Here is a 14,236-nt window from a genome sequence, read left to right on the forward strand (position 1 = left end):
GGACCTGTTCGTAACCAGCAACCAATAAGCCCAGGGGGGCCGGGGTGGGGGGGGGGGGGTATCCTTTTCTACTTTTATTTAGGCCAAACAAGCATGTAATATAATTTACATGTAGAGTTTGTATAATTGTGTAAAATATCTGAAGCCACTGTTATAATTTTAAAATAAAATTTAGAGTACCCAATTAAGGGACAATGTAGCGTGGCCAATCCACCTACGCTGCACATCTTTGGGTTGTGGGGGCGAAACCCACGCGCAGAATGTGCAAACTCCACGTGAGTGACCCAGAGCCGGGATTGAACCTGGGACCTCGGCGCTGTGAGACAGCAATGCTAACCACTGCGCCACCATGCTGCCCGCTGTTGTAATTTTTGATACATTTTGATTTTTGTCTTGATCTGTGACTGTTGTTATAAAATGTGAAAAGCTCAATAAAAAAAAAAAAATAGATTTTAACAAATGAATTTCAACATAGATAATTGCGATATATTACATTTTGGTACGCAAAATCAAACCACATATTACATGCAAAGTAAATATATAAATAGGGTAAAGGAGCAATGGGATCTGAGAATACAAATCACAAAGTAGCAATGCAGGTCAATATGGTCATTAAAAAAATTAAAGCAAGGATGAAGGTTTATTTCTGAAGGGAGAATGTAAAGTTATGTAAACCTGTATCAAAACTTGGTTAGACCATGCTTGGGAGTACTCCATACAGTTCTGGTCACCGTATTACAAGGATACGGTAGGGCAGTACTGGGAATCATATAAAACTATTTACAAGGACAATACCAGAAAGGTTATACCCATCAGGAAAAGATAAACAGGTTAGTTCACTTTTCTTTTGAAAGAGAAGGCTAAAGGATAACTGGCAAGACCTTAAGATTATGAAACATTTGACAGAGTAAGCACAGATGATAACGGTGTATTATTTATATGCAGTATACAGAAATATAATTATTCCAATACTACTGTGGTATACTGTGAAACAGGCTTGTTGGAGGGTGGACGCTCTGTATATGTTTGTGTGTGCAATTAATGTAGTTCAACTGAAGGTAGGCAGACTTCAGGGTTTAAATTATTATTGGATTCAAGCATTTTGAAGTGGAGATGAGCAAAGCGAAGACGGGATAAGTAAACAACATGGGTGAAAATTTTCAGAGAAATAAAGGAGTTTTTTGTATTTACTTGTTAAATGAAAAGGTTGAAAACTGGCACAATGGTCACAAACGACTAAAACAATGTTATTAAGTTTGTTTTTCCCTAAAGTAGTGGCCATAAAGATAGCACGAATGGTTTCTATGTTCTGGGAAAGGTAACTGACAAAGAATAGTTAACGACAATGGGTATAAACATGAAAGAGAAAGAACACATTTAAGGAAAGATTGAAAACAATGTTAGGAGTGGCGCTGTCTGATATTTTGAGAGTGCTGAGAACATACCTTTGAAGTAAGCAGCCTCTTGCCATCCCAGAGAAATGTTAGTTTAAGAAAGCAAGGTTTTGTTATAAACTTTGAATTTTGATTGTTGAGTGAGAGAGAGAGAGAGAGAGAGAAGCCCGATGAAATGCTTCCCCTGTAGCAACGTAGGTGCCTTGCAGAAATGTTACTGGAATTTTTATATATTATTTATAGGATCTATTATCTGGAAAAGGGTGGTTATTTGCAGTCCAGCCAAGTAGAAATCCTTTGGGAAATGCTGCAAGATGAAGTTTAACGGTGATCTTGTGTGTTTAAGTTTTCTTTTGTTAATAAATGTTGTAATTTAAATTTTAAAAATCCATAAGTGGTATTAGGATCTTGACTTCTGACTTCAGTGCACATATCTTCTCATAATAAAATATAAATTGCAAATCATTGTGAATCAAGGTTCCCATTGTGATATGAGCAGCCTGGCAATCACCACCTGCCACATCATAACAGCAGGTGGTGGGCATTACCTGGAGATTCACTTGCGCTCTCATAAATAACAGACTGAATGTAGCTGTTAGGTTGTGGGGTTGGGGGGGGAAATGTTTATTATGTGCATCTCTGTGAATAAATGTTTGTGTAAAGATGGCTCCAGTCTTATTCAACATCTGGATTTCTAGAGTGGAATATGATAGCAGAGAATGGTTCCTTCGGCAACCAAGAGGAATCTTTCATGCAGAAAACTAAAATCCCAGAGCCCACTGTAGAAAATGGCCAAGAGTGCTTGCAGAAAAGATTCATGAAAATCGTCTTAGGGATGAGGAACCGAGTTACATAGATAGCTTGGAGAAGCTATGACTGTTTCCCTTGGGGGAGAAGATTGAGATGAAATTTGTCGGAGGTATTCAAAACCATGAGGGGTCTGAACAGAGTGGATAGAGAAAAAATGTTCCCATTTGTAGAAGGATCGATAACAAGAGGATAGTGTTATGAAGATGTGTTATATCAAATATGAATTTAGCTGGACATACATTGAACTTTTTTGAAAAGAACACTTCTCCTAAGCAAAGTACACTAGCATACAGCAGCTGCTATGTTGCATGTGCGGAAGACACAAGCTGCTTTTATGAAAAAAAAAAGGGCAGGATTCTCCGTCCCGCCACACTAGTTTTCTGGTGCGGCGCGCCCCCACCAGCAGCGAGCTTCTCCATCCCACCAGCCGGCCAATGGTCTTTCCCATTGTGAGCAGGCTCACCCTGTCTGGAAATCTTTGGGCATGAGTGCATTGCCGCGCAACAGAGAATCCTGCCAGTGGAGAATCCAGCCCAGAGTCAATGCAGCTTGGAGAGAGAGATCATGTGAACCAGCTCTTGAATGCAACAAAGATAGTGGAATTTCCAATATTTAGAGAGATTGCCAGAGGCATTATACCATCCCTCTTTCTTCTGAAACCTTTCTCGTCAAAGCAAAGCCTTTGGGTTCTGAAAAACCCAGAAGACCTCATTGCTGCAAACAACGTTCCTAAAAGAGAATTCAGAATTACCACCACTGTCTCCAGTGAGAAACCCCAAGAGCCTACAGATAGTTTAGGCTGGAACTCTTCAGCTGTGACAAGCATTTGACATTCCATTAATCATTTCTTTTTCAGATATTACTGGTTACTTGGGCAAGTTTTTAAATATCTGATGCTCTGCATTTTTATCGCATGCTTTGGTGGTGGGAGACAGAGGAGAGATTGGTGAGTGCGAGTGCTACTAGAGTTCTTGGATTAAATCAACAAGAAAGATGTTAAATCGATAAGACATGGTCAGAATTTGACAGATTTCAGAAATTCGATTGATCAACAACTTGAACAGCCTTCAAGAAGAAATTTAGATATTCCGTAGTGACGCAAACAGAAGATTCAATGATTACCAGATTTTGAAATAATCCAGATACCAGATCCAGGTGTCAATACAATGGAAGGAATAAGCAACAGGCAAAATGAGGATGAAAGCACCTTTGAGCAGAAGACAAAATTGGAATAAAAATAAAAAGCCAATAACTTCCCAAGACTCTCCAAGGAATAATTAATAGGTCCTTCAGGTGTGATTTGAAGTGGCATTGGTACTTTAAATTTGGTACATTAAATTGCTAACTAACTCACAATATATAGAGATAGAGCTAAATGTTAAATTTTACTTTTTAAACCAATAATCAGAGGAATAAAGTTAGTTACATGTGACATTGGACTTAGTCACCAACACACAAGTGAACAAGGTTATAGTTAATATTTATATTGTGCTCGGCAGGCAACACACAGCGGAATAGGCCACATGTAAAAATCAAACCAATTCACACGGGGACAACGTTTGGAATACTAACCAGCACATGGAAACAAATTTACATCAAATTGAAGTGCATAAATTTAAAGTTAATTGTCAAACTGGGTTTGGTAACCAATACACAAAATTACTACATTGAATTGCCAAATTGGACTGAGCAATTCACTGGATAATATGATTACACTTAATTGGCAATGCTGCCGTCACTATAGCCCTCAAACTAGACCCCTTACAAGATTCCTCCTCCATCCTAGCCCCTCTACCCCTTCTCCTTCCCACCGCACCTTGTCCACATTCGCTGCCCAATAATAATGAAGCAAATTTGGCAACGCCAACCCCCCCTCAGTAGCAGGGTCCTCCTCACCCTTGGCGCCTTCCCCGCCCATACAAAGTCAGAGATGATCATGTCCACTTTCCGAAAAAAGGCCTTTGGTATAAAGATCGGGAGAGCCTGAAAGATAAACAAGAACCTCGGCAGAATGTTCATTTTCACCACATGAACCCCAAATGTTGGGCTGAATTCTCCCCCCCCCCCCCCCCCCCCCCAACCGGGTGGGAGAAATGCCCGGGCACCGCTCGAGTCCCGCCACGCTGTCCCGACGCCTGCACGAGATTCTCCCCCCCCCCCCCCCCCCCAAACCGGCGTGGCGCGAATCACGGCTGGCCGCTGGAAGAATCGCCGTTTGCCGTTGGCAATGGGCGAGCGGCGGTTCTCCGGCCCAAGCGGCCTGCCCAACACGACAGGTTCCCGCCGGTGCCATCCACACCTGGTCGCTGCTGGTGGGAACAGCGCGGGAACGCTGAGGGGGCGGCAAGGGGGGTTCCTGCACCGGGAGGGGGGTGCAGCGGGCTCAAAAGGGGTCTGGCCCGCGATCGGTGGGCCAGCCTCTCTGAAGGAGGACCTCCTTTCCTCCGCTGCCCCGCAAGATCAATCCGCCATCTCCTTGCGGGGCGGCCACGGGGAGGACGGCAACTGCGCATGCGCGGGTGACGTCATTTACGCGGCGCCAGTCGCGTCATTTATGCTTTTACACGGCGCCAAGGCCCGGCGCGCGTAAATGATGCGCGCTGCTCCTAGCCCCCTGGGGGTGGGAGAATAGGGGGCTGGAAACGGCCTCCGACACCGGAGTGAAACACTCCGGTTTTCACTGCGGCGTCGGGACAGTCTCCCGATGGGAGAATTGCGCCCGTTAAGTGCAGAGTATCCCACCTCCTAAGTTCCTCACTGGCCTCCTCCACCAGCTTTGTTAAGTTCCACTTATTGAGCCCCGTCTGTTCCCTCGCTACCTGAATCCCCAACTACCTAAACCTATCCGTCGCAACCGTAAATGACATCTCCCCTAAATTCGCCCGCTGTGCCAGCTCATTCACCGGGAATACCTCGTTTTCCCTACATTCAGCTTGTATCCCAAGAACCCGCCAAACGTCCCCAACAGGCCCATAATCCTTCCCATATCCTCCAAAGGATCCGAAACATATACCAAGAGGTCATCGGTATAGAGCGATACCCGATGCTCCCTCTGTCTCCTCATAATCCCCCGCCACTCTGCCGACCCAACATGGTAGTATAGTGATTAGCACAATTGCTTCACAGCTCCAGGTTCCCAGGTTAGATTCCCAGCTTGGGTCACCGTCTGGGCGGAGTCTGCACGTTCTCCCAGTGTATGCGTGGGTTTCCTCCGGGTGCTCTGGTTTCCTCCCACAGTCCAAAGATGTACAGGTTAGATGGATTGGCCATGCTAAAGTTGCCCTTAGTGTCGGGTGGGGTTACTGGGTATTGGGGATAGGGTGGAGGTGTGGGCTAAGAGCCGGTGCCGACTCGATGGGCCGAATGGCCTCCTTCTGCACTGTAAATTCTAAGTTCTATGATCCCGTGAGAGCCATCGCAAGCTGCAATTGGCCACCACTGCCTCGTACCAGTATGCCTCGTACCATTGTGTAAATCAAAGCTTCGTGAGCTCATATCATTTATCCTCACCCTCTCCCTTGGCGCCACATACAGCAACCGTACCCATGCCACAAATCTCGGCCCAAATCCAAACCTTCCAACAAGTACTGCCACTCCACCTGATCAAATGCCTTCTCCGCGTCCACGGACACCACCACCTCCGGTACCAGAGCCCCCGATGGATTCATCATCACATTCACAGCAGTCTTATATTACTCGCGAGCTGCTTGGCCTTCATGAAGCCGGTTTGATCTTCTGCAACCACCCCCGGGACACAGTCCTCCATCCTCCCTGCAAACAACCAATTTTTTCACATCCGGGTGTTCAATAGTGATAGTATGAGGGCTACGGTGACGGCAGCATTGCCAATGGCTCAGAGTACGTATTCAGGGAGCCCAGTGGTGCAGTCCATGGTGAAGATATGGAATCAGCTGAGGAGGCATTTTAGGATGGAAGGGATGTTGGTGCTAACGCCGCTGTGCGAGAATCATGGGTTTGAGCCGGGGGGGGGGGATGGATAGTGCATATAGGAGGTGGAGGGAAGTGGGACTGGTCAAGGTATTTGAAGGAAGGGTTCGCCAGTCTGGAGGAGCTAAGGGGGAGGGTAGAGCTGCCGAGGGGTAGTGAGTTCAGGTATCTGCAGGTTAGAGACTTTGCACGAAAGGTCTGCAGGGGGTTCCCTCGGTTGATGGGATACACCCTGGGGTGACTGCTGCTTCCGGATGTCGAAGAGGAGGGAACAATTGGGGTTATATATAAGTGACTGGGGAGCAGGGAGGTGAGCGGGTGGTGAAGATCAAGGAGAAATGGGAAGCGGAGTTGGGAGGGGAGATCAATTGGGGAGTATGGAGTGAAGCACTGCAAAGGTTAAACGGGACCTCCTCTTGTGCAAGGATGAGCATGATACAGTACATGGTGGTGCACATGACTCGGGCGAGAATGAGTGGGTTCTTTCGGGGGTAGCAGATGAGTGTGAGAGGTGTGGGCGGGGGCCAGCGAATCACACACACATGTTTTGGGGTTGAGAAAAATTGGGAAGATTTTGGGCGGGAGTGTTCGCGGTCGTAGCCAGGGTCGTGGAGGAGGAAGTGGGCCCGGACCCTTTGGTGGCGATATTTGGGGTTTCATAGAAGCCAGAGCTCATGGAGAGGAGGAAGGCCGATGTCGTGGCCATCGCCTCTCTGATTGCATGGCGGCAAATTTTCCTGGAGTGGCGGTCAGCATCGCCACCGGGGGTAGTGGCATGGTTGGGTGACCTGTACGACTTCCTGCGGTTAGAGAAGATAAAGTAGGAGTTAAGGGGCTCAGCAGGGGAGTTTGGGGGATGTTTGAGGAGCTGTTTGTGAGGGGGGAGGGGGGGGGGGGGGTGAAAAAGGGGGAAAATCTGTACAGACTGGAGAGTTGATTGTTGGGAAATATTTATTTGCTGTAACGTGCTTTGATACAGGTTTGTAATAAAATACGTTTAAAAGAAAAATTACACACTTAATTGTTAAATTGAGTTTAGTGACTAATACACAAGTAGAACATTACAATTTTGAAAAGTATTGGGCTTGATAATACACAGGAGAATGTTAGTTATTTGCCAATTTGGACCTGATTATGGAGGGCAGCACGGTAGCATAGTGGTTAGCACAATTGCTTCACAGCTCCAGGGTCCCAAGTTTGATTCCCGGCTTAGGTCACTGTCTGTGCGGAGTATGCACGTTCTCCCCATGTGAGTGGGTTTCCTCCGGGTGCTCCAGTTTCCTCCCACAGTCCAAAGATGTACAGGTTAGGTGGATTGGCCATGATAAATTGCCCTTAGTGTCCAAAATTGCCCTTAGTGTTGGGTGGGGTTACTGGGTTATGGGGATAGGGTGGAAGTGTGGGCTTGGGTCAGGTGCTCTTTCCAAGAGCCGGTGCAGAATCGATGGCTGAATGGCCTCCTTCTGCACTGTAAATTCTATGAAATTCAGCAAATATGCTGGCTAATTAACTAATTATTAAATTGGTCTCGATAACTAATGCAAAGTTACAGTTAATCATTACACAGGGGAATTCAGTTGATTTTGAAATGGTGTTTGACAGCAAAGGTATAAAGTTTAGTCAGTTGTTAAATTGGGTTTATTAAACAGTACCCCAGGATATATTTAATTGCTAAATTGGTCTCGATAACCAATTTTGAGGGGATCAAGGTTGGTAACTAAACAGGAAGCAAATTATACTTAAGTGTTAAATTGGGCTTGGTAACAAAGACACGGAAATAAAGTTAGTTATTATTAATTTTGTCTCCAACGGCAACACAGAGGAACACTGTTACAGTTAATAGTTAAATTAGGGTTGGTCACCTACATACGAGAATAAATGTACACTGAAAATATTAACTTGGGATTGTTGACCATTGCACAGAGGGGCAAATTTACATCTAAACTGGGTGCTTGTGAAAAGTTGGAGTTAAGTACTACAATAAAGCATCCTAAAGAAAATAATGTTTTATTTGCCTTTAAAACATAAGCTAAATTTATTTTATCTGTCCTTGGGTTTCCATCCTTATGTGATCCAAATAATATGAAGTTAGTTATTTTTAAGCAATGCTTCACATGCTAATCTTCCTGATGAATATTCTAGTGCAGCTGGATAGAACAGACAAACTGTGGCTTCTGATGGGCAAGAACAGGAAAAGTTTACCTTTAGTTTGAAAAGCTAAGAAATAAAAACAGGGCTCTGAAAAAGTATTCTAGCTGCTACAGAGGTGGTGGACAAGAGATTTTTTTGTCAAATATTTGAAATGAGATTCTGCGTGCACTGAAGATAGTATAGCCATTAAATAATTTAGATACCCAGTCTTGTGGGATAATGTACACTCTACAAAAATTGAATGTAAGAAAAAGATTAGACTGATCTTGCTGGCTTGAAACTGATGCTAGAGAAAGATAATCTTTAAAATTAAAACAGATGGATGCAAGTCATCAACTGCCTGTCTGACAAAAGGAAATACATGCACACATAAATCATTAGTTGTTTTAAAGGGACAATGCAATGCTTCATACATAATATGAAGGTATCTAAATTGTACCAGGTTTTATATTAAACAACTGATTTTGAATTTATTAACTGGAAACCCCAAATTCATTATAAAAGGACTAATCACTTGGTATCATAATCAAATATTGCTACACATTCACTATACCTTCTACATTTCAAAAACAATTGGAATTTAAACAATCTGTCTGAAAAGCCCATCAGGAACAATGGCCATGAAAGAGAATGAAAGGGGGTCCTCTCCTATTCTACTAGCAAAGAGACCAGACAATCACCTAGGCACTCAACTGGATGGAGGCAAACCAGTAGACATGATGACTTGGACAGTGGGACCCTGACCAAGAAGGGAATTCCCAGCCATGGTCTAATCAAATTACAATAGGAATACGCTAGACATGACCTTCTTTGGAACACTGGGCAGTTGGAGAGAGTTATGACAAGCCAACCATTTGTGATGTTTCAAGAACCTCTCTCTCCAGAATGGGAAATAGTCCATGGTGGAATTTGTGCTCAATTTTCTCCAACCCATCCTCATTTATTCATCCATATAACCCTTCTCGCCCAAATGCTCATCTAGCCTTCCCTATACTGCATTTATTATTTGTCTCTACCACTCAGTTATAAACCACATTTCTCACCATTCTCTGAATAAAGAATGGCCTATTCTGTTCGAAACAGCAGAATTTTGGCACTTGAAATATTCTACAGGTATTGAACACCACTGCAGTCATTTAAATGGTGGAACAGAAACAAAATATTGCACATGTTGGATATATGAAATGAAAGTAGAAATTGCTGGAATCACTCAGCAGCATCTATGGAGATATTTTTTGTACCACCAACGTTCCACCATTTGGATTCATCAACTTATTATTATAAACAGGCAATAGTGTTAACATTGCAGACCAAATAATTAAAGATCATGAATTTTTGTTTTTAAAATATAACTTTTCAAGCCTTCTTTAAACTAAAGAAATGATAATTCTACTTTGTTCATGCCATACCTGGATCATATAACGGTGGAGGTGGTGGTGGAAGAGCACCCCCAACCTTCATTGTTTGATTAATCTTTTTGGCTGCTCTGATGGTAGCAATGAAATTTTCATGTTTCATCCTCCAGTTTGAGGGCTTTTTTGGAGGCTCAAGCTAAAAAAATTAAAATATCATAGTAATTAATTATTACAGCATATACACACTATATGCATCATCCATATTTCCTGTCATGCTTATTAATAGAAATCTGCATAAATGCAATGAAGTATCAATATTTCATAAAGGGAAACCATTTCAACTGACATCGATTGTAGGTAATCGGAATTCTTTCCTGCTATTTTCCCTCTCAGTAACTGACATTTTATGTCCTCAAAGTTTTAAAGAAAATTTAAAAAGAACCAAAATTCCAATCTGACAAATCACAATTAAGCTCATCTACAATTTCTTGCATGTATTTTAGCACCTTCATTTAAAGTTTCACTTAAAGCTACCAGCTTCTCCCAAAAGCATACAGTTTTGCTCAGAAATGTAGACTCTGAAGTGAAGATAAATCCTTCAGACTGAGCATCGTGCAAACATTTTTTTAAAAATGCTACAGCATTATTTAAGTTAGCTAGATAACAAAATGCTTTGTACTCGAGTCTCTTGCTATTTAAAAAAATGAACAAATTTTGTTTGCAAGTTAATCCAGCAGAGCAGTTGTTTTGAAAGAATGGAGAATGACAGGAACAGTGTGGAAAGAAAACGAGTTGAAATAAGTGGAGAACAGCAGGTGCATTGCAGAAAAGGGCAGACGAGTGCTCAGTAGACAAATCTTAAATTTTTTTAAAAAAAAATGGAAATGTGTGATCACAATTTAACTCGTATACAAATTTAAAATGTATTATTTTTAAAATCAAGTTCAGCATTCAACTGCAGGGAAAAGCCAAAAAAGCAATTAAACAGGGCAGACCATCCGGCATTGAACCAGGCACCGGAAACGACAATGGCAAACCCAGTCCTGTCGACGCTGCAAAGTCCTCCTTATTAACATCTGGGGGCTTGACTGAAAGTTGGGAGAGCTGTCTCACATAATAGTTAAGCAACAGTTGACACAGCCGTACTTACAGAATCATACCTACAGATAATGTCCCAGACACCACTATCACCATTCTGGGTATCTCTTGTCACACCGGCAGGACAGTGGGTATACAGTCAAGAGGGAGTTGCCCTGGGAATCCTCAATATTGACTCTGGCGCTCATGAAGTCTCATGGTTTCAAAACACGGGCAAGGAAACCTCCTGTTGATTACCACGTACCGATGTACTCCTCCATGTTGAACACCACTTAGAGGAAACACGGAGAGTGGCAAGGATGCAGAATATGCTCTGGTTGGGGGACTTCAAAGTCCATTACCAAGAGTGGCTCGGTAGTACCACCACAGACCGAGTTGGCTGGGTCCAAAAGGACATAACTGTTAGACCTCGACTGCAGCAGGTGGTGAGGCAACCAACAAGAGGGAAAAATATATTTGACTTCATCCTCACCAATCTACCTGCTGCAGATGCATCTGTCCATGGCAATATTGGTAGAAGTGACCATCGCATAAACCTTGTGAAAACAAAGTCCCGTCTTCACATTGAGGATACCCTCCATCATGTTGTGCGGCACTACCACCGTGCTAAATGGGATAGACTTCAAACAGATCTAGCAACTCAAGACTGGACATCCATGAGGTGCTGTGGGCCATCAGCAGAATTGTATTGAACCACAACCTGCACCCTCATGGCCCAGCATATATCCCATTCTACCATTACCACCAAGCCAGGGGATCAACCCTGGTTCAATGAAGAGTGCAAGAGAGCATGCTAGGAGCAACATCAGGCATACCACAAAATGAGGTGTCAACCTGGTGAATCTCCAACACAGGACCACCTGCGTGCCAAACAACATAAGCAGCAAGTAGTAGACAGAGCTAAGTGATTCCACAACAAAAGCATCAGATCTACACTCTGCAGTAATACCACATCCAGCCGTGAATGGTGTTGGGACAATTAAACAACTCACTGGAGGAAGCGGCTCCACAAATATACCCATCCTCAATGATGGACGAGCCCAGCACATCTGTGCAAAAGACAATGCTGAAGCATTCGCAACAATCTTCAGCCAGAATTGCTGAGTGGATGATCCATTTCGGCCTCCTCTGCAGGTCCCAGCATCACAGATGTCAGTCTTCAGCCAATACGTGACGCGTGACAGTGAAATCAAAATTTGGCTGAAGGCACGAGATACTTCAAAGGTTATGGGCCCTGACAATATTCCAGCAATAGTACTGAAGACTTGTGCTTCAGAACTTGCCGCACCCCTAGCCAAGCTGTTCTGGTACAGCTACCACACTGGCATCTACTCGGTGTGATAAAGCAGTTCTGTACATAATATTATACATGACCTCGGACTACCAGGTGGCAGTGTAAACTCACCACGTGACCTTGGGACTGGAGAGTTGGGATTAAGTATTGTTGGTGGATAGATATATTTTGCAGTAGCTCTTATAATAGTTAGTGTTTGTTATTTTATTTATTCTAGTTATCTTTACCATGCAGTTGTTTCATAATAAATTATTTAAACTAGATGTTCTGCAGTGAATCATTCAGAAAGGCCAGTCTACAGAACATGACACCCGGCAATGTGGAAAATTGCTCAGGTGTGTCCTGTACACAAAGAAACAAGATAAATCCAACCCAGCCAATTACCACCAAATCAGCCTACTCCACCATCAGCAAAAAGTGATGGAAGGAGTCATCAACAGTGCTATCATGGGGCACTTACTCAGCAATAACCTGCTCACAGACGCTCAGTTTGGGTTCCGCCAGGGACACTCAGCTTCTGACCTCATTACAGCCTTGGTTCAAACATGGACAAAAGAGCTGTATGTCAGAGGTGAGGCGAGTGTGACTGCCCTTGACATAAAGGCAGCATTTGACCGAGGATAGCATCAAGGAGCCCTAGCTAAACTGGAGTCAATGGGAATCAGGAGGAAAAGTCTTCACTGGTTGGAGTCATGCTTGGCACAAAGGAAGATTGCTGTGATGGTTGGAGGACAATCATCTCAGCTACAGGACATCACTGCAGGAGTTCCTCAGGGTAGTGTCCTAAGCCCATCTTTAGCTGCTTCATCAATGACCTTCCTTCCATCAGGTCAGAAGTGGGGGTGTTTGTGGATGACTGCACAATGTTCAGCACCATTCGCGACTCCTCAGATAATGAAGAAGGCCATGTCCAAATGCAGCAAGACCTGGGCAATATCCAGGCTTGGGTTGACAAGTGGCAAGTTACATTCGCGCCATGAGTGCCAGGCAATGACCACTTCCTACAAGAGAGGATCTAACCATCGCCCCATAATATTCAATGGCCTTACCATCGCTGAATCCTCTACAATCAACATCCTGGGGTTACCATTGATCTGAACTGGACTAGCCAGATGAATACTGTGGCTACTAAGGTAGGTCAAAGGCTAGGCATCCCATGGCAAGTAGCTCACCTTCTGATTCCCCAAAGCCTGTTCACCATCTACAAGGTACAAGTCAGGAGTGTTATGGAATACTCTCCACTTGCCTGGATATATGCAGCTCCAACAACACTCAAGAAGCTAAATACCATCCAGGACAGCCCGTTTGATTGCTCCTCCTGCCACAAACATTCAAATCTTCCACCACCAACAAACAGTGGCAGCCGTGTACACCATTTACAAGATGCACTGCAGTAAAGGTTCCTTAGACACTACCTTCCAAACTTAGCTGGAAGCCACCCCAAGCAGAGACTCCACCCCGAGCCAAGACAGAGGAGGGCGTGCGAGACCAACCTTCACGAAGACCTAGGATCGGAATCGGCAGAGCTCAGCAAAGAGAAATAACCAGGGAAGCAGCCTGATCAAACTCAATTGCACGGGTAGTATCAGAATCTCAGATAGACAAGATTGATAAGTTAGTTTAAGGATTTGCAGTTGTTTTGTGAATAGAGTTTGGACCACAAGATTCTGTGATAAAATGGGGTTGAATCACTAATCAACTCTTGCCCTTTTGTTTGTCTGATGAGTAAGGGCACCTGGGTACATGAGTTTTAATATAAACTGGTCGAAGTGTCTAACGTTTCAGACAACAAATTGGCTGTGATAAGTTGCTCCAAAGCTGAAGCTCAGACATTCAGCCTGAGCCTGAGGCAAGACGGCAGTCACCCCACGAGACGGCCAGGATTCTACTGGATGAATGAAGATAGAGGTGGCCGACAAATAATTGGGCCATGAACCAGTTATCTACAAAGTAAGATGAACAAACAGCAGGATTTGAAGCTCGCCATGTCAAGGAATAAGGATAAACTCTGCAAGTCAGCTCTGAAGGGTGCTAGGCATATCTATTGTTTAGGCTGGGTGGGACTAAGTGGGAATTTAGTGCAAACCAGACCCCTACCCCAGTTACTTTCCGTAACCCTTGGACGAACCCAGAGAAAGAAAAATGGCAAGCTGCCCAGAGTAGGAGGAAACCCTGAAGAAATATTT

The 14,236-nt window shown here is 43.9% G+C and overlaps 1 protein-coding gene across 1 annotated transcript in view; it reads right to left on the minus strand.

Annotated features, from left to right (window-relative positions):
- The window catches only part of zc2hc1a (zinc finger, C2HC-type containing 1A), a 138,839-nt gene that overhangs the window by 72,557 nt on the left and 52,046 nt on the right, over nucleotides 1-14,236 (minus strand). The window contains exon 4 of the mRNA XM_072467505.1: nucleotides 9,713-9,854. Coding sequence (XP_072323606.1) covers nucleotides 9,713-9,854 — 142 coding nt within the window. The remainder of the gene's footprint in view (nucleotides 1-9,712; nucleotides 9,855-14,236) is intronic.

The sequence above is a fragment of the Scyliorhinus torazame genome, chromosome 11 (assembly GCF_047496885.1).
Source record: "Scyliorhinus torazame isolate Kashiwa2021f chromosome 11, sScyTor2.1, whole genome shotgun sequence".
NCBI classification, from domain to species: domain Eukaryota; kingdom Metazoa; phylum Chordata; class Chondrichthyes; order Carcharhiniformes; family Scyliorhinidae; genus Scyliorhinus; species Scyliorhinus torazame.